Source organism: Papilio xuthus, unplaced genomic scaffold (genome assembly GCF_000836235.2).
Source record: "Papilio xuthus unplaced genomic scaffold, Pxut_1.1 DF828177.1, whole genome shotgun sequence".
Classification (NCBI taxonomy): domain Eukaryota; kingdom Metazoa; phylum Arthropoda; class Insecta; order Lepidoptera; family Papilionidae; genus Papilio; species Papilio xuthus.
Window position 1 is genome coordinate 1360442 of NW_013530472.1, and position 21443 is coordinate 1381884.

Sequence of the window (21443 nt, forward strand, 5' to 3'; positions counted from 1 at the left end):
CGGTATTCATGAGTTCATTGTTTTAAATCGTGTACCATGTAGTCAATTAACGTTGAATAAGCGAAACATGTCACTTTTTGCGAGCGAAAATTAGCACAAGTAGTCTTAAAATCCGTCGTTATAATTCTGCGTAACACACTTATGTAAAACTCTGTACCAAGTTGACATACTTTTCCAAAAAAAAGTCATGAATATGTTTTCAGTTTTTACACCTTAAAAAAAATTACTCCATGAAATTTGCTACAGAAGTGTATCAAACTTTGTAGCACATATTATTTAATTAATAAAAAATATTACCCATCTGATTTATTATTTGTTACAAATAATTATTTTAATATATCTAGTAAAAATAATCTTTTTTAATTATTAATTAGTAATCAAGATATTAGTATTAGAAGAAAAATTAACGAGCATAATATTAATAGTGACACAGGTTGCTTTATTCATAACAAGTTTAACGCAACGGAGTTAGATGATGCCAATTAAAATAGCCAGTCAAGATGAAAAATTAACATACTTGTAGCTCGTAGTCTAATGTAACAGGATTCTGCAAACATGTTAACAAGACCTCTTTCATTATTTGAAGTAGTTTCTACATTTATTTTTTGAGAAAAGTATGTTCTTCGAATACTGTTAAATTACAGGTAAAGTATTTTAAAGGCACGAAACATTCTAAAATATTTATAGCAATGGATCAAGGTTCAAATTTAATCTATTGTTATGACAGAGTTAATCTTTGAACCCCTGACTATGTTGCATTTAAAGCAAATGAATTAATGTAACAGAATTAATATCAATAATTAACATTCACATCAAATCGAAAGGATTATCACTTAATTCGAGATTAGTTTAATTGCCACTTAGTGTACATTAAATTCCATATCGAATTAATACAAATATATTGTAGCAATTAGTTAATACTATTAAGTTACTATTACAATAATTAGCCATCGTGCGCTAATCCATACTCTATTTAGGATTTACTTATCAACACGTGTTTTGAGTCTTTGTGGAACATCGGTGATACAGGGGTTGTAATCTGCATTTGGGTTCGAATCCCGTTATGGCCAATGAGCTTTTCGGTTTTCGATTTATGTATGTACATTTATCCGACGTTCTTACGGTGAAGGAAAACATCGTGATGCAACAATGTGTGAAGTCAATCAACCCGTATTGGGTCAGTGTGATTGACTATGGCTTAGTAACCCCTAATTTAGGGTAGGCTACGAGTCCCTTGGTGGAGACGTATCATGAGCTGAAGATTGTGAAAAGAAATGAAATGGGTAACAGTATGTTTGTGCACAAGTATGTCAACAGTGGAAATCCCCAGTTACATTAACACAGTATGCTGTTAATACCACGTTCATGTGTGTGTAATAATTAATGTACAATTAACTCGAGTGCACAAACGGTGGCTGTAATGCAAATGGATTAAACAGTCGACTTTGTACGTTATTACTAGTTGTGACCTGCGGTTTCATAACAAAATGTTAACTAATATTCAAAATTTAGTTGAAACTAGTAACATACATTTATTTGTTAACTAGCTTTCGCCCGCGACTCCGTCTGTGTTGAATTAAGAAAAAAAACTTAATTAGTAGCCTATGCGTTCTTCCAGACTATGTCCTACGTCCATGACAAATTTCATCGTTCAGCCGTTCTGGAGATACCTTCAAATAAACATCCATCCATCCAAATATTCGCATTTATAATATTAGTAAGATTAAATATTGCTAATAATGTGCTTCTCAAGAAACCAAATACTTACGTCGTACAGGTTGGCTATATAGTCGGAGGTGGCGATGAGGAAGGTTTGATTCACGCCCGGATGGTCCAAGTCGTGTGCCATTGCCGCTAGGAGGCAAGCCAGTAGCTCCTGCGGCTCCATGAACGGCAGAATCTATAGACAAAGAACAAAAGTTTCAAAACTATTTTTTACTTACGAGCACTCATAATTAAATGAAGAGGTAAGTATGTAAAAGAGAGTCATAAGTGATAACGAATTGAAATCATAGACATTGTGTAAATCTTAATTACTAATTAATAAGTCCAAGGATAATAATTCAATCTAATTAAAAGCTTAATCTATTTATTAAGTTCAATTTCGGCACTGACTAATTTAAGAGCCACCACAGGTTACATCTAACTGAAGCCTGCTACACACTTTTGATATAAAATAACCATATTTAACTAAACAGTTCGACTATACAGTTAAAACTAAAGATGTACAGCGAGCTGAAACGAGAATGATTCAGTCTAAAGTCATTTTTAATAATGTATCACGAAAGTTTAAATCCCGAGATTGAGAATAATGATAGGAAATGTTTTTTTAAATGAATACATATTGAAGTCTCTATTTCGTAAAAGACAATGCAATGGACAGCAATATTTTTTAATAAAAATGTCAGAGCAGTCGTAGCCCAGTGTAAGAATACAGAGTGTAGTCTGTGCTGAATAATACATATTATCATCCGTAGCAACGTAGCACAGTTGATTGGCGGTGCATGCTACGATTGTAGATAAGCCTCGTAGACCCCATTGAGAGTGCACACGAGTGATCGGTTTAGTGGAAGTTAATCTCTAGCATTCGAGCAGAAGTACACGGTTTCATCGATACCATGACTTTTTTCTCTACAATTCTTTATACTCTTTTATATAATCTTGAATAATTCCTATTTCACAATACGTATAAAGCTTACGTTGTGTTGTGTCGTAAAAACTACAAATTATCTAACTTGTAGTATTCCATCTATGTTATTAGTCAGATTACAGGTTACATTGTCATATTCGAACAACGTGTAAGTAATAACAGCTTTTGAAATTCAACACAAAGGATACGCTTCATTTTATTTCATTTTCATTTGTTTTTTCCTCTTTTTTTAAGCTACAATTTACACTATATTTTACTGAAATAATGTTAGGTGTAAGAAACTATTAATTAACATCGTTCTTCAAGAAATTGCATAGTTCTTTATAAATTATGGAGAAATAGTTAAAAATTTGCATTTCAACCGCAATTTATGCAACAAAAGCTTTCAGCATATCTCTTCGTATTAAAGACGGGAACTTAAATATCGCAGAGTCTGAAATTTACCTAAATTTTCGAATGAACTACGTATAAAGTTTGAGTAAAAAGTTATTTTTCGACAACGAAAATATATCCCAAATATTTTAGGGATCTTATATTGTTTTAATATTACCGCGTTATCATTGCTTCAATGAAATTATAAGTTCCAAAGTTCAATAGAAAGCTTTCCTTTAGTTCTTTGTTCTTTTATAACGAATTAGCTTGGTAAAGGGTACGTCTGAGAACTTTGCAATATCAAACAAAAGACAACGTTAGTAGAGTAATAAAATATTGAAAGCACTTAATTTAAAAATTGTCCGCTTCAAAATTACAGAGGTTTTGTAACATTAGAACGGGGTTCAAATACGAACAAAGGTTTTAAAGAATACATCAGAAAATGTGATTTGAATATTTAATGATTAAAAACTAATATTAATTTTGAATAAATACAAAGTAAATATTAATTATAAATAATTATTAAGTCATTAGATTGAAGGCTTGTGATAGCTTTTGAAATAGCGACATAAAAATAATTTCAACTTAAACACCATAATGTCTGTTATTATCGGAATCGTTCTATATTTCCAAACTGTTGACCTTTACTATTGACAACAAATAGTCAATTGTAATGAACCGTGTAATTACAGAATAAAACAAACATGTAAATCCCTTAGGGCTGTCAACATTGACATTTTATTAAGCTTGGACTATTATAATCAAAGCGGACCAATACTAGAAAATGTAGGAGCAGGGGAAAAAAATATATACATGAGTTTAAGTACCTTTTTACTTTTAGACATTATTAGTCAGAATCCTTTTACGCGTATGGCGCGCTTTCGTTACCAAGTCATGTGTCAGATTGATTAATGTGGGGACATAAACGTTAATATTTTAATAAGGTTAGTGTTGCGCTGATACACCGGCACAGTGTCGAATTTTCTTTCTAACATTACGTGTTGTTTTTATCTAAAGAAGAAACTTCTTTTGATATATACTATACTAGCTATGTTAAAAAAGTTTTTAGTCTCTTAAAACACATAACAAACTCCACCGACTATCTTAAGGCACTCCCAGCAAGGATACGAGTCGTTTGATTGTTTAATCGCGAACAGGTCGCAATTTAAGATATTTTAATAGGTAAATAAGTGGAATTAGAAAATGACCTCAGGCCGCGTTTTGCGGTCAGTGCAAACCGCATCAGTTAACGTTTTAGTCGCACCCAAATTATTCCAAACGTTATTACGTGATTTGTGGTTTGAGAATAATGCCTAAAATATTTGTAACAGACGTGAATAATGTTAGGAATTGTATGTTGTACTATAAGTTATGATTGTCCTAAAGATAATTATACAAGAGATGTATCCAAACAACACATTTATAAGCTGCTAGTTTTCTATACTTTTTTTCTTAAGGTAGTCAAAAATTACTGGTTTAAAACATTATAATTCCTTAAATGAAGTTTCATTAAGTTTAAGTGCGTTAATTGAGCCTCTTTATTTCAAGTGGAAAACCCTTAAATATCCTGTGCCATAGTTTCTGGTTTCTTACCTAATTCATAATACTTAGAAATGTAATACACTTCAAATGTACTACATTTCTAAGCTTAATTAAGTTTTAACTTAATTAGTGAGAGCCAACAAGTAAGCTTTTGTTCTCCAGTGCTGAATTCGCGAAAATGCATCCGAAATTTACGTAAATGTTTTTGTTGAGTGCAGCTGAATGGTAATATTCCAGTTCGGACAAGAATGCTTTCTCTCTAAAATCAACTTTAAAGTTGTATATAATTCTACAATATTCGAAAAGAGAGAACAAGTTCAGGATATTATATTTGTTTATTAATTCCGACTTTAGTTTATTAACAGTAGGTTTCTGAGCACAAAATCTCTGTAGATATCATCATCCCTGTCGTTACCTTTGACAAAACAGAGATAATATGTTTTAAACGAGGATTTTGGTCTCAGGGTCAGTTGCAACGCCACGGTTGACTAAGGCCTACATCTTTAACAAAGGGTAAACAGTGAACACGTTGATGGTAAAGGATGGATATGTTTTATGTACAAAAATAATAGAACTATTCTATTTTGTACAATTGTACTTTCATAAAAATCTAGGAAATAATAGCGGAGTTCCACGAACTAAGTTAAGTAGTCAAGGCGGTTACAATACAAACATAAGAAGTTTGGTAAGGAAAACTTTAACCTGCGCACAGTCGGACAAAAGTGTTTATTGTTTAAAAATTTTAATCTTTGTTCCCAACATAGTACAAAAGTATTACATCAGTGTATCAAAATTTGGTAAGCGTTCTCCTTTGTTGTGTAACAAAGAATCCATAAGTCCGTTGCGTTGTTTACTATAATAACTTTGTTTTGTGTTACTTGTTCGAGTACATTTATTTTGTAAAGGTATTATACATTTTCAAACAATGATCTCACCTAAACATATAATTTATAAAATAAAACTAGACAAAATTTTATATTAAATTATTTTGTCATTTATTTTACTGTATTATTGTTTTTATATTTTAATATTGGGAATATATTGTAGACAAAAGAACCCTTTTACTTATAAAACTAAAAATATTTATAAGCTTTTGTCAAAACCCTTTTTTACACTCACAAAAGATTAATATAAAATGGACAATAATAAATTAAATGATCTTCGCAAAGTAATCTATGAGATACTAATCAAAATAGAATTGTTTAAATTTTTTCGAAATCCTCTTAAGGCATTAGAGAGATTTATTTACCCTAGCTAACATAGCATTGGTGAAACACTAGCTTTCTAATAAATTGATTCACTGAGACGAGAGTCGGAACTTTAGTTCGAATGAACCCAATACACAAAATCAAAAGTATCCTCTTAACCAATCTTTCATTAAATAAATTGTAAAGGAATAAATTAAAGCAAATAAGAAATTATATTTACCTATGCATGCTGGCTGACAATTTTATTTATATTCTATGGAAGTCTGTGATTCAAGCCTTAAAAAAATAAATTATTTAGATAGGTTCATACTAATTTCTCACTTCCATCGAATTCTACTCATTTATTTAGACAGTATACAGAGGTGTTGCGGCACAATACCAACACCGTTATCTGCTTCATCTTATTCAATTGATTTGTCAGATGAATTTATAGCATGTTTACTTTATAGATTAGCACAAAGGGAATGATAAAGTGAGGTTAACGCGTAATGCGCATTTGCTGAGCGTCCATCGACCGAGATACATAATAAATTCAATGTTTAGAATATTTGAATCTCAATCTCTTGTAGTGTTGCACCATTCTTAGCATTTCAAATCAAAGGCATGTCAGTTATCTAATAAATTTTAATATAAACTTTGACGTTCACAAAGTGTTGCACAATATATATTTCTCCAAGTACTGTTGTACATTGATACTGTTTGAAACGTCTTGGGATCTTGGGTACTATCAAAATTTTCTTTTTAAAGACGCGTAATGAAAACGATAGTGTAATAAATATTGTTTCAGCAGAAAATTCTTGATTACGTTTTTTATCTCGTGTTACTCGCCTAGCGACTAGGAAGGCATTAAATTAATTGAAATTAGAAAGCTATGCCACCTACGGCAAACAATTACTAATTTCCCAATGGGCTAGTTGATGACGCGAGTACAGAGTAACGATACTTGTCTGTCGTAGCGCTGTCGGCGGTCGCCATTTAATTTGATATAATTGAATCCAGCAGTTGTACTGACGACAGAAACGCCTCATGCCTTTTTCACACGAAGGCCGAACAGTGAGGCAGAGCAGTAGAGCTGTATTGCTATTATCTATTCGCTCGCTAATATTTAAACAGTGCTGAGCGTAAATTGAATTTAATATACAATACAGCGTCACTGTCCTCGTATAAAAAAAGGAGTCAGCCCAGGGATGAGGTTAGCAACAGGTCGATTAAACTAATTGAGACCCGGTGCACTCGGTGCGCGTTCGTCCAGCGAAAACGTAACCGCTGATATTTTATTAAAATGTAATAACGTCGATTGATCTCCACTAATGTATTGGTACAGTGCTATTGCGCGGAAAGATATTGAAGTGCTCGTTCGAGTTTTAACATTAAATAATTTCGAGAAATAGATTTTTATAGCCCAAGTTGTGGATAATATTTAAAGCCTTTCGTACATAAGGTGATGCAAATTTTTTGAAGTCTGGTGACTTCAGTCACTAAGCGAATTACGCAATACAATGTCAATCGTACACAAACACGCATCTTATTCTATCTGTCATTGCCAAAGCCAGTCGCTCGCAACTTGTTTGTAAGGAACGTTTGATGAAAAGTCGCCGTGATTTTCAAGATGGCGGAGCAAATCTTTACAGTTGAGATATAGTGGCTATGCCTGTTCTGACTGAATAGACGACTTGCGTCTACGATTTCCCGTTGTTTATACGGAGCACGCGTAAAATGATACTCACAACACAAGGATGAGGTATTAGTTTCGAAGATTTACGTTCCCTTGTGGCTAAGGCTTGTGGATGAGGCTAAGAATGAAGACATGAAACTTTAATCTTAGCTATCAACGTTAATTGCTACCAGAAAGTAAAAATCTTTTACTCTGAACGGAAATAATTGCTCTTATTAAACATGGGTTTTATGTTTCATATATTTTACACCTAAGCGATTTATATAGAAATAAAAACGTTCATATAAAAAAGTTTTGCAAGACAAAAAAATACTAAGCATAACGAGGCTTGTTGGAAAGTAAAAGAGACGGTGGATTTAAAGTTTTGCGGGGAATGTATAAACATACTTTTTTGTTGAGTCGACCGTCGATTTATAGCTATTACTTTTGTGAATACATTCATTGTATTAGGCAATTGTATTCGATACTGGGAAGTTTATTTACAATTTTTAACTGTTACTGAACCTATGATGTTTTTTTCAATTCTCATACTCTCATACTAAGCGAATTCTTATCCATTACTGTTTGTTGAGTTATAATTACATATGATATTAGGTTTCGTATCAAAATTGTCCCTAGTGATGTTTCAGTCATACTGAGATAATATGAACATGAATGTTTCCGGAGTGGAAACCTACGATTATGTTATATGAAAATTAGTCTATTGTTATCCTCTTCATTTTCTTTGAGAAATATAGAGATGACAATATCAGTCGATATAGCAGTTGAGTTTCACGGTAAGGAGCATAGCACTAATTGGAGATTGTAATGTTGGTAACTAAGGAAACTTACATAATCAATGACAAATGGGACACGTGAAACATTCCCTAAGGCATTTAACTAATTGAAACAATGGATTGTTCGCTATTAATTATACATATTACTATACTTTGCGAGCAATTTTATTTGATTACAACTATAATTAACCTATTACATTTTGTATAAGTGGTCGCCCATTGTTCAAAATCAACCATAAGCAATTTAAGTTCGAATTTTATAATGGAACAAAAAATAAAATTGACTTCTTCATATTAACTTTAATGGTCCCAAATTATAAGTTCATCAGTGCGCAATTTCCTTAAAATATGGTACAAAGTTTTCACTTCACAAATTAGTATATTCATATTTTAACTTTAGATAGTTGTAGATATAGGAAATTACCTAAACAATACGTATCAGTCTTAAGTCATTAATTGGATACTGCTCTAGTCCAGTACTAGTGTAGAATTACCATCTTAACGAGAGACTAACTAATTGATATGTCTTGATAACGATCTAGCGAGTTGCAACAGCTACAAAGGGACTGACAATTAGGGTTGTCAATCCAGTCAATTACACTTCAAGAGATGATAGCATACGATATACATACATACGTCACAAGTTAAGTCTTAACAATTGCATTCATAGATTAAGTACATCACAATTAGGTACAAAATTACAAAGAGAAAGATGGATGGCATAAAAAGGTCAATGATGAATTATTATAGATCTTGGTTCGAGACCACACATTGTGGGATAATGACAGAGAAGCTTACTCTCAGCAACATGAAAGAATTGTTGCGATTCTTCGGAGTGTTGATTGGGTTTAGGTTATGTCCTGCTCACACGCAATAGGCATTCATTTGTGGAGAGTTGAGTCCACACAAAGGACAAGAAAATTATGATATTAAGTGCATTCAATATATTAAAAGATAAGTATATAAGTTTGAAGCTACATAATTTGCAAAGATTATCTTATATATAAAACACTCGTGTCACAATTTTCGTTCCCATACTTCTCCGAAACGGCTTAACCGATTCTCATGAAATTTTGTGAGCATATTGAGTAGGTCTGAGAATCGGACAACATCTATTTTTAATCCCGCGCGGACGGAGTCGCGGGTGACAGCTAGTATAGTATAAAACTCAAACATTATAGCCCTATCTCTTTGTTGTACATGTTGAAATGTATAAAGGTAATACGTTCAATCGCGAAAAACAAAATACAAACAACATTATCGTAATTCTTTAAAATACGGCAAATTTGCAACTCAGCGTGCACTGATACGGGACAACTTGTCACTGTCCATTTGGCAAATAAGTTTAATACTATAAATGGATCGGTGAAGTTGCATACGATACCATGGATAAAATAGTGCTACGGCGCTACGAAAATTGTTTTACAGTAAAATGCCAATGCCGTAAAACTTGTATTAAAAAATGTTTTATTTTTAAAATAAAATGAGAGGTAAGATAATATGTTTTTAAACAAGCGTTTTAAATGTGGAACATAAATAAATACGTTTAATAAGAAAATTAAGATACTGGTACATAATAAATTAATGTAATTTACTATTTCATGTTAACTGCCTGTTACATACCTTCAATGCAATGCTGCTGCAAGAAGTTGTAACTTTTTTTTATTCATGAACTTAAATTTTTACTAACATTATACATATGAAATAATAAAAAAATTGTAACAATACGATTCATTTATAAAAGTATATAAAAGTTTTGATTTATTCAAAAGCGCGTTAAAATAAGATATTTCAGCGTTGAAATGCTCTTGCCAAGGCGACGGTGCGGTGCAACAAAGTTTGTCTTGCAACAAAGCTATTTGGAGCCGACAAGTATAATGAGTCTCGTTCTGCGCTTTTACTTCCAAGTACAAACGGTGTTTTGTTTCAAGTTTATTACTTTAATGAATTTAATAATTGTCACAATATTATATTTCAGTATCTAAATGCCGTATTCTGTATTTTATATTGCTAGTTTCACCCGCGACTCCGTCCGCGCGGATTAAAAAAAAAACTTAATTAGAATCCTATGTGTTCTTCCAGACTACGTTCTTAATTTATACCAAATTTTAGTGAGACCCATGCAGCCGTTGAGGATATAAACATCCATCCAAACATATTAATTTATAAAAATTAGTAAGATAAGCCTAGCTAGCTAGTTTCAAGTTAAGACGTTGCATTTTATCTAAGAAAAGCATTTCTTGTATTACCTATACGTTTATTGTTCTGCTAATCTCCAAGTATATGAAACCGCAAACCGAAAGCACTATTGAGATTCCAAGGTAATTGCAACAAACATACGCATTCCGTAACATATTAATGTGTAATTAATTAGAGCGGATCTGAGAATTTGCAACAGAATACTGCCCTCATGTACGTGAATTTGACCTTTGAATCCGGGTTAAAAAAAGGCAAATTGGGACGTAAATTGGAAATGAAAAAAACGCAATAAAACCAGTTTTTTGGTAAGCATATGTGTTATGTAAAGGACTTCCTTAGGATGGAATGCCAAGTTATTGCAGTATGAAGAAATCTTTTGAAAAAGTTTGTCCTTTAGTTTCTACTAGTGAAACAAATGTCTAAACACATCGTTATCTCTGTCATTCTCTTTGAAAAGACAGAGATAACACGATGTGTTTCGATCGTAGCAACAGTGGACGGGTATTGTTTATAATGTGAGAGAAATTGTTGTCATTTTATGATTTAGTTCACGATAAAGAACTTTTTTTCCATGTTTTCCGAATATAATGTCAATGAGAAAAACAAATATTACTTCGCATGATATTTACAAAGTGCTTTTTATATATAAATTTCTTTGTCAGTATCTATCTTATTTACATTTATCGTAAAATTGTGGAAATACGCGAGAACTCTTTGATGGGCTGAAATCAATGTAGCATTCAGTAAAATGTTGGTTAATATTTATTTTTGACAGAATATTACATGAAATGCTTGTGTGGTTTATCCATCAGATTCATGTGTATTTTTTTCACAAATAAAAATCACTTTCTGTATGCCTCGATGGATACCCAAAGCGCTGGGATTTTGATGAATCTTTTTCAAGGTATTCTATGGATGCCAGAAAAGATTTGTATACTAAAAAATATAAAAAAATCAATGAAACATGCTATTCAGTTTTAAAGAAAAATGTTACTTGCAGTAAATTATTCTGAATATTTAAAAATAATTATTTAGACTGTATTTTAAAACTTTTGACGTTACTGTGACATTGCAATGCAGGCTGGATTTAGAGTTATTAAAAAATATTGAAAAGAAATAATTTATAGAACGTTAGAAATGAAATGTGCTTTTAGTTTTCTTCTAAAGAATGATAATGCAGTGATCGTACAGTTTAAGAAAACGTATGAAAGAAGTTATTTCATAAAGAAATAACTCTGGAGCTCAGTCGTAGACCGATAGAGCGATATTAACCCGATGTGGTTGTGATATTTCCTTTGTTTGTAATGAAATACCGACGTAATACGCTGCATTTATTGAAGCTTTATGAGAAATAGAGCAAGGTATTGTCGTAAAAGAATCACGTACCATTATTTAGAAAATATTTGTAATAACGTAGATGTATATTTTTTTCGATTAAATATAAAACAATTTGGTTTTCCTAAAGACAATGTAGATGTTTTTTTTCCAGGTAGGAAACGCAGGGAAAATCCAAAAGAAGGAAAGTTGTGGTGCTGACATACCTGTCTGCCACGTCTCAGTTGAAAATGTCGAGGATACGTTTAGAAGAGGAGGAGACCAATATCACTTTTATCACAAGACTTTCAAAACAGGGTATAAAACTATTAAATTACGGACTTTTTTATTATATCACAACGTCCACTTGAGGCGTTAATTAACGGAACTTAAATAATGAATATTTGTGATGCATTAATTATGAGATATATAGAGTAAATGAGTCATAGTGATGGATATGGAATGCTTGAAGAGGACAGAACGTACGTGATCCGTGCCGAGGCAAATGCATTGGAGATTCTGTACAAAATCAAATTAAGAGCATCACTGCAGTTTGACGAAAACTGGGAACTTGTTAAAGAATACGTGCCATATATGTGACGAATATGCTTAGTTTGGAATAGTGTCGACAAATTCTTCAAACATAAGAAAGTAATTTTAATTTGTTTCCGAAATAAATCTTATCACAAAATTAAAATTATATAGGAAATAAAATTCTAATGTTTGTCAATAAAATGTAGTATTACAGGACCGAAACTATTTTTATTTATTCAAATATATACCAAATATAATTGACGCTACAATTCGGTTACTGCATTCATTGAGGCGATAAATTGATTGATAAAATCGGTTACAAATGCTACAACGACGAGTTTCCTACGGATCATCGAACAGTCGAAGTTATAAATTGCATGTTGTAAGTTTCATGAAAATTGGATGTATCGCGGAGCGGATTTTATAGTCTGAAGCGCGACTTAATTACTCCGAAAACAAATGCTGGTGCATCTGCATATTTGTCGAGTTTTTTAATGTTGACTTAGTTTTTTTACCACTTTTTATGAGTTTTATTGTAGCTTATATCCTTTCCCGTAGCAACGTTAGTAAAAAATCAAACATTTTAAATTTTAATAATATTAATATATTGAACAACCGTAATATAGTAGTCACTACACCTTTGTTTATCCGTTGAAAAGTAATAAATTATTTCGTAGTATAATAAAATAATTAAACTGAAGAATTTTGCAGAAAATATTACGCATAGTATAATAAACTTGTAAATCATAAATGTAGATTCCCATTTACGAAAAACTTGTTCCAAAACAAGCAACACGAAGAAGCAAAACGATGCTAGATATCTCTTTATTATTAGTTTTAAAAAACAGAGAAAGCAATATTTTTGTCATCATTATATACTATTATGAGATATTGATATTATTAATGTTAAAACAGTAATCTAAAGCTTGGAATACATACCTGTTTCTGCTGCAGGAAGCAGTGCATCGCTTGCGTAACGTCGGCAGCGTGCACCGCGTTGTGGTAGGGATTGCTGCTGCGGTAGCCCTCCTCTATAAGGCTGAAGAGCCTCCACAGCATGGCCGCGTCCAGTCGGTAGTGAGATATCAGCCCGTACTCGTGGAACAAGTGGTAGCACAGCTCCGGGAGGCAACGCCCTATACCAACATAATAATGCAATTTTCGTGCCAAAAACTTATTATATAGGTAGGTAAAAAGTTGCAAACGTTTGATAGTATTGTAGTTTTTTCTAAGTGTTTTATGCAAATTAAGTTTTAAAACATACTTCATATTTTCATGTGAATGTTGTTACAAGTCCTAATAAGAAATTGTTATAACAGTCACATAGGAAGGCACATAATTAGGCTGATTTTCGATTATTTGGTGTGTGCCTTATAAGAATTGTTAGTAAATAACATGAACTACAAAAGTACATTCGTAAATTAATATTTTTTTTTAAATATTGAAAGCCAATTAATGTTGTATTACAGAAAATAAAAATAACAAAGTCAACAACCGTAAAAGCCGAAAACGTTATACCAATTCTCTGTAGCAAAGAAATATTACGGTGAACCAAAACATAAAATATACATCGGAGAAAATAAATAACAATTTTCTGATCGATGGGAGGGATACTGCCCTTTTAGATTGTCGATGACAAAAAATTGTGGGTTCCGCCGAAAGCGACCACCTTGAGGGAGGAGGACGTAGGGGGTGGGTGTGGGAAGGTAGGCTCTTCGCACCTGAATATCCTCAATATTAAGGCCCTTTACAACGCTCCATTGACGTTCATACATAATTAGACTGGCTGTTTGACGTTACTTCGTTCGCACGTAATTTCTCATCAGCCTATCAAAAGCTTAACTATATTGTGTAATAATCATTCTAAGCTCATATTTTACCGTAAACCGACACAATCTATAAAAGACAAAATTATTAAAAGAAATATATTATTTAGTCAATTCCTAAAAAAAGTAAAATTAACTACGGAAATATCTAATATTATTCCAAACAATATTTTATTAGAACCAAAATATTTAGATACGTTTTTAATAAAAATATTTAAAAGACTTTCATATAGACCATTATCAAATTACTTCTCTAAAAATATCCAGCTCCGTTATGAAATTTATAACCCTTTTTTCCCGGGCAGGAAATCCCGGGGTTTCGTATAAAAGCGAAAACTAAATTTAGTTGACTGACAAAATTCGATGATACGGTATTATATATTCGCATTCGAGATTTTTCAGTGCCATCATACCTGTACAAAAGCGTAATCTAATCAACTTTTTTCCATTTCTTTTTTCAGAGACATTAATACATTTCGACAGTAAAATTTATCGATTACTTTTGTTTAACCAGTAACGTAAGTAATAAAAAACTAATTTTTAAGTATATTTGTTTAACAAATAAAATAATTAAAGAGCACATACATATAAGCCCTTTTTTATAACAGAAGGGGGCAAACGAGCAGCGAGAACACCGAGGTGTTCAACGACGCCCATGGACATCAGCAATACCAGAGTAACCGCAGATTCGTTGCCGGCCTTTTAGATGCCCTAATCCATATACAAATTAATTTGACATTTAAATAATGAGATATTGTTTATAATAATATATAAAACATACTAATGGACAAAGAGATAATATGACAAAAATAATAAGTAATACTTTTGGAAATAATTGGATATAAAAAATCAATATCTGCCTCCAGGCCATAACCCTTCTTTGTAAAAAGCTTTAATTAAAACAGGATCAACGCGCTACCACGAATATTAAGCGTTGTATTTTCTTAATTGGCCTTATTAAATGCTTTTAACGTACTCACATGATGATACAAATGGTAATTATATTTAACAAAACAATATTTTATTAAGATACATTCATTTAAGGTACCAGTAAAACGGTGTGAATAGGAATTAAACTATATTACATTGTAATTTAAAATTATTTGCACTCACGTCTAAGGGATACGTACCCTTTTAACCAGTAGGCATTCATAAACAATTGGTCATCAATAAATCACTGTGCAAAAAATCCCTTTAATTAATTGGACGAAAATAAAAAATTTCTTTGATTTTATATTGGGAATAAAAAAAGTACTGCCAAGAGCTAGTTCAATCATGCTTGATGTGTTTTAAAATATGTAGAAGAGAGTTAACTTCTTATGAAGTTGGATGTTACGAACTGAAGGCGATAAACTAACTTTATTCGCCGTCATTTCAGCTCTCATCAGTTTCAAACCAACTTCCCGCATGCATTTTACTTTGCTTTTAGTATTCTACCTTGATGAAGCTCTTGTAATATTTAAGTTGCTTTCTGGATGAACACTTTATGTTCTTAAAGTAATAATTCCTTTTTCCATTAACATAAAAAGGTATGCTTATTTCAGGATTCACATTGTCCGTATTTTTCATGTAACTTGAATTCGTAGCTATAATTTGAATTAGAAAAGAATTTCGGTATTACGATTACAGTTATTGATTTGATTTCATTTTATACTAAAACTTTTTAAAGTAAGACAATAATATTGTTTCTTAATACAAATGAGAAAGCAACGAAACAGACATCTTAAAAATTTACAAACATTATGTTAACCATAACAGATCACTGGTATCGATTTCCAGCATATCTTTCTGTAAGAAGAGAAAAGAGACAAAGCAAAGCATCCCTAATGACCCGTCTCCGCAGCACAGTCTTTGTCCACCAAAGTGCACTGAAAACTGACAATATACCAAGACTTTTTAATATTATTTTGACTTATAATTATTTATCAATAAAACTTATTTTAATATCTTTAAAGTAAGTATTAAAAAAATAAACGTAGAGCTATGAAAAATCATTGTGTGGATTTTAGCCGAAATACTCGAATGAAACAGATGTAAAACCAGTTTTTGTTACGCCGTTTCGACAGTGGAAACCTATGGTAGGGAAACTGATAAGCGATACTCGGAAAAGTTAATTTCAATGAAATGAAATGTCGTCGTCAGCTTACGTACGTCCGCAGAGAGGGGCTCGGGACTATACATCATTAAAGGCACTAGCGTGATTGAGTTGCCAATCAAATGTACTTTGATTTAAAAAGGTACATTTAATTGTAAAATATTTGTAAAGCCTATTATCACGTGATACGATTAATAATGTATTTACTTGTCAATCCGTAATGTAATAAAGATTAAAACAAATGTATGTAATTTACGTAATGTCTTAAATGTTAATAAATCTTAAGTAGTTTCTTCCACTTTCATTAACCTTTTACTTACGAGTAAAACTAACTAGTTTGGCGTCTTTCAAGGAAAATATCAAGGTCCTTTAAGAGAACAGAAGCTTCAAGACAAATGAAACCTTATCTGTGCAACAATAAGAATTAAATTGCTTTGAAAGCGATCTTTTAGATTCATTGTTTCCTTAAGGCTAAAAAAACGTTACAAAAATATGAGCGGTTTAATTTCTGAAGCGAATTAAGTAATACGATTGGCATAAAATGTAATATGTATCTACATCCGAAACATTTGCCAATGTTGAAAAAAGAACAATTATCCCGTTCTATCAAAAGATGTTCTATGTCTATTTTTTATTACTCAATTAATTTACTTTATCATATAGCTTGCTGTATTTATTTTAAACACTTCCAGTATCATGTTTGAATACGAAACAAGTTTTAATTTTTTTATTATTAAAACTTACCAAAGCATAGGAATTATTTTTGTCAATCTTTTTTGATTTATAAAATATTCTTATCTTGATTAAGATCACAATTTACTTTTTATTCTATCAATCAGAGTAAAACTTAAATTTGTACACGAATTCAGTTTACATTAAACTAACATATCGAAACGACGTATTGCAAACACATTAAATGAACACATTCACGTGGCTTAGCTCTATTTTAACTTTAATTAAGGTCGGTTAGTGCTTAAATAACTAACAGCTTTAGCAACGGCCAACGTCAAAGGTGTGAAATTAAACAGTTAGTTGAAGTGAACATTGCATCTCGCACAATTGCATTTCCATTACATTAGAGACGATAGTAAAGCAAACACATTTATGTATTAGTGTACATCTTGTGAAGCACTTTAACATTTTATAATGTAATAAAAATATATATATTAACAGTTTTTTATGTTTCTATTTTAAATTAAATATTTGTAATATTTAAATTTAAATTGACAAAATCGTTAAGAAACCAGAAAAATGTAAAAGAATCTTGAAATCGGCACTTCTAAATAAATAACTTATATTTATTGCAACTTAACAATCAATTGTTTTATATATCTACTTTTCTTTTGTTACGCTTTTTTGTCTTTCTACTATAGTCTGAAAAAAACCGTTTAATCTCTGTTCTTTTTGTTTATATATTATATAATTGTGAAATGGTTAATAACGTCTGTATTTGTTAATTTGCTGATGTTATAAATTAATAAGCGACCAGTAAGTACACCTAAACCCTGTGGGTTTTTAATACTACTGTCTAACCGACGTTTAATTTGTTATGTGAAGTTTTTGTATAATAAATTAAAAAAAAATATTTAAAATTGGTAATTAAATAGGTGAATATATTTTTACATTTTATTGTTTTAATTATATTAAAGTTGTGAATTAATGTTTTTTTTTCTATAATGTGTTAACATTACGAGGTGATACAACAGATGGCCAAATGGAGCGTAAGCGCGTTACGCTAAACCATTTTCGGCGGACGGGCTGAACGTTGCTCAGCTTGATGCCGCCAAAAATGTAAATCCGTTCCATCAAAGGCATTGTGATGCAAAATCCCGACAGTGTTCAATGCTTCGTCTAATATTTGTGTTCTGAATATAGACAAAAAACACATTATTCTTTAGATATTTGAGGAAACAGTTTCAGTACTTACACTAAAATTACATAAAATTTTGCTTGGCTATTCTATGTAACAATGAATTCAAAGTTGATTCTTATATTGCAACACTCAGAGAAAATCTTCGCTAAGGGAGAATTTCTTAGGAACCATTAAACGTTTCGATTACTAATTAGAATGAATTTATGCATAAATATATCGTTGAGATAAAAATTATTGCTTTACTGCAAAAAAAAAACTATTCGTATTAAAAAAAGCTTCTGTGCCATACTTTTGATTTAAAAACTTCAACGAAAGATATAACATTCTAAATTTAAACAATTTAATAGTGTATTCATGTGCGTTAACAGGCGTGGAAATGAAATATGCATTTAATAGAATATGAATATGAGATTTGGAAACAACGTGTTAATCCAAACGTTTATTATAGTGTCTGGTGCAGCCGTGTGTTCGCAGTAAGGCCGAGCTGCGAGTAATTACAACGACCAGATTCCATTAGAGTAGACAATGGATAGCTATATTTAGTAAAAACTCCTTACTCTTCAGTTATACACTTTACGAACACAAAAATTATGATGAATTCTCGCATTTATGCTTTTACTATTCGTGGTAACCGACAGCGACTGCATATATCTAAATTAGTTTATTTTAGTAACGTTTCAGCTTTCTTTGTAGCCAAAGTTAAAGTTCTTTTACAATGTCCAATTGATTGAATGAACGAAATATAAGCAAAGCACCGTGTCTTCTTGCAAATTTATGAATATTGCAGCTGTGTCCTTTAATAAAAGCCAACTTTTTTTAACACAACAAAACCTACGATACATTGAATAATAACTTAAAAGGTATTTTTCATACATCCTTAAATTTAATTTCTTTCGAAATCTTGGAAGGTAACTCCAGTTCTATACAAATTAGATAAAATTCGACTTAATTATAATTTTCAGTCTAATTAAAGTCATCATTAGACGTTGGATGGTCAGATATTTTTGACTTTACTTTCTTTTAGCTTACAATCGAAAAATTGTGACTAAAATAAGTTTCAACACGTGCCTCGACTAAAGTTATAAAATCAAAAGATAATTATTAAATTTAATTCCCTCGAGGCTTTGAAAGTTTCATTAACGATGACTTACTTGTGCTTGATAAAAGGTATTTAGAATTGTTCCCGATATTTAGTTACAAAGCGGCATTGTTGTAACGTTCAAAGGTCTCAGATTATTAATTGTTACACGCGACGGCAATTTCTTGTGGGATCTAGACCAGTGTTTCCCAAAGAAGTCCCTGAAGGAACACACTGCGTCTATAAGTTTTTTTCTGGTTTCATTTGTAAATAATAAAAATGTTGACTTTGAATTACGGTAGAAACATAACTTCTTTAAGTTCTAAGAATTTTTTTTAAAATAAGTCTACGATAAAAAAAAATTGGGAATCACTGATACAAACGATAAGATGACTACAACGCGTGTAAAAATCTAAAGACATAAAAATGGGTCCATGTCTTCGTTTAAATGCCAAAGGTCGAGATAAAACATACACGTGCCTATTGTAATGAAATCTATGTAGAACCAATATTCGGCATAAAATAATACTGAACAAAAGATTAAAATAGTAATGCTATTCAAAAACGTAGCATAAGTTTAGACAAAATGAAATACAATCGAAACGGCAGCCAATATTCCGATGTTATCTGACACGTGGCAACAATAACCAAATAATCTTTGTCGTATGAAAAATAAATGTGCAAAAAATATATTCGGGAGACATTTAAATTTAATAAAAAATACAAAACAATATCCAAACGAATTTTTAATTATTTAAATATTTTAATTTTATTATTATTTATTATTAGCAGGAGCGTCGGTGGCTCAGTGGTCAAGCACTTGACTTGCAATCTGCAGGTCCTGGGTTCGAATCCCGCCATGTACCAATGTGTTTTTCGATTTCCAATTTACATATGTACATTTATCCGACGTTCTTACGGTGAAGGAAAACATCGTGATGCAACCTGCACATTTCTGACAAGAAAATCAAAGATTTGTGTGAAGTCAACCAACCCGCACTTGGCCAGCGTGGTTGACTATGGCCTAATCACCCTTAACTTAGGGTAGGCTCCGAGCCCCTCGGTGGGGACGTATAGTGAGCTGATGATGATGATGATGATGATGATGATGATTATTTATTAAAATTGATTAATCAAAAAAAGTCTCATGATTTTTTAATAATTTGGAAACATTTTAAAATTTTAATTAAACTTTAATTAAGTCAATTAAAAAATATAATTGCAAAATAAGGTTTCTTATCGCTGTCAAAGCATGAATCGTTATTCTAGTATTTTAACATATTAATACACATCGCTTATCGTATACAAGTATTTCAAATAATACTTATAAGGTCATTGAACTTTCGCTGTATCTTTAGATCGCTTTTTTGACGACTATCAAATAAATTTCCACATAATATTTATATCTTTAGAACGCATTATTATCAGATATGAAATTAACATCGACATTAAATAAATGAATACCTAAAAAGGGTGAAAGGCAGAAAGCCTCATAACATTTTTATAAGGAATTCTAAGAATCTAATCTTGTTAAAATTGATTGAGAACGGTATGCTAAATTTCGCTTATAATGGACCAAATTATATAATTTTTTTTTCTATTTAATAAAATGTTAAAAAGAGGCGATAAATGGAGTTTAATTAAAATCCATAACCTCTGCTTGCTCCTTTTACGGGTGTGGGTGTATATATTTGAACATGTATAGTGCATGTAAGTTATACAAAGGAGAAATACGTAAAGAATATTTTTTTCTATTGTGTTTTAAAAACGCAAATCTTTCTTTTGTATCCTTAGAACTTAAGATGGTATCAGGTCATAGTTTACATATATATTTAATTCTTCCTCGAGTCTAGACTGGAGGGGTCACACGTGTAGTAAGGAAATCCAGATAATCGCTTTGTATCGAACATGTTTTGTACTATTGTTATAGTGAATTTGGTTTTGAAAAGAATAATTCGCACTTTAAAATGTACAATGATATGAATATTTTTTCGTACAGTGAGAGACCCGTGATTCACAACACAATACCAATTCCTCTAATATTTCTATGCCTACTATCATTCTAATGGTAATTTTATGCAAATTTGACTTTTTGGCAACTTATTTTTTTATTTAAACTCATCTCATAAAATTTAATTTACACACATTGAAATGTAAAACAACCTCTGAATATTCTAAGCTACAGTTTTTACCACATAATATTTCTATATAATACTAGCGGACCCGACAGACGTTGTCCTGTCTACACGTCTTTAATTCGAATATTATTTAAAATTTGACACTGCGATGGTAGCGCCGTCT

At 31.5% G+C, this 21443-nt stretch overlaps 1 protein-coding gene across 3 annotated transcripts in view; it reads right to left on the bottom strand.

The window, feature by feature from the left end:
* LOC106113912 (calcium/calmodulin-dependent 3',5'-cyclic nucleotide phosphodiesterase 1C) overlaps positions 1 to 21443 on the bottom strand; it is an 82120-nt gene that overhangs the window by 22722 nt on the left and 37955 nt on the right. For all 3 annotated transcript variants that reach the window (XM_013306972.1, XM_013306971.1, XM_013306973.1), the window contains exons 5-6: positions 13210 to 13406; positions 1769 to 1900 (exon numbers count right to left, since the gene is read on the bottom strand). In XM_013306972.1, the coding sequence (XP_013162426.1) occupies positions 1769 to 1900; positions 13210 to 13406 (329 nt within the window). The remainder of the gene's footprint in view (positions 1 to 1768; positions 1901 to 13209; positions 13407 to 21443) is intronic.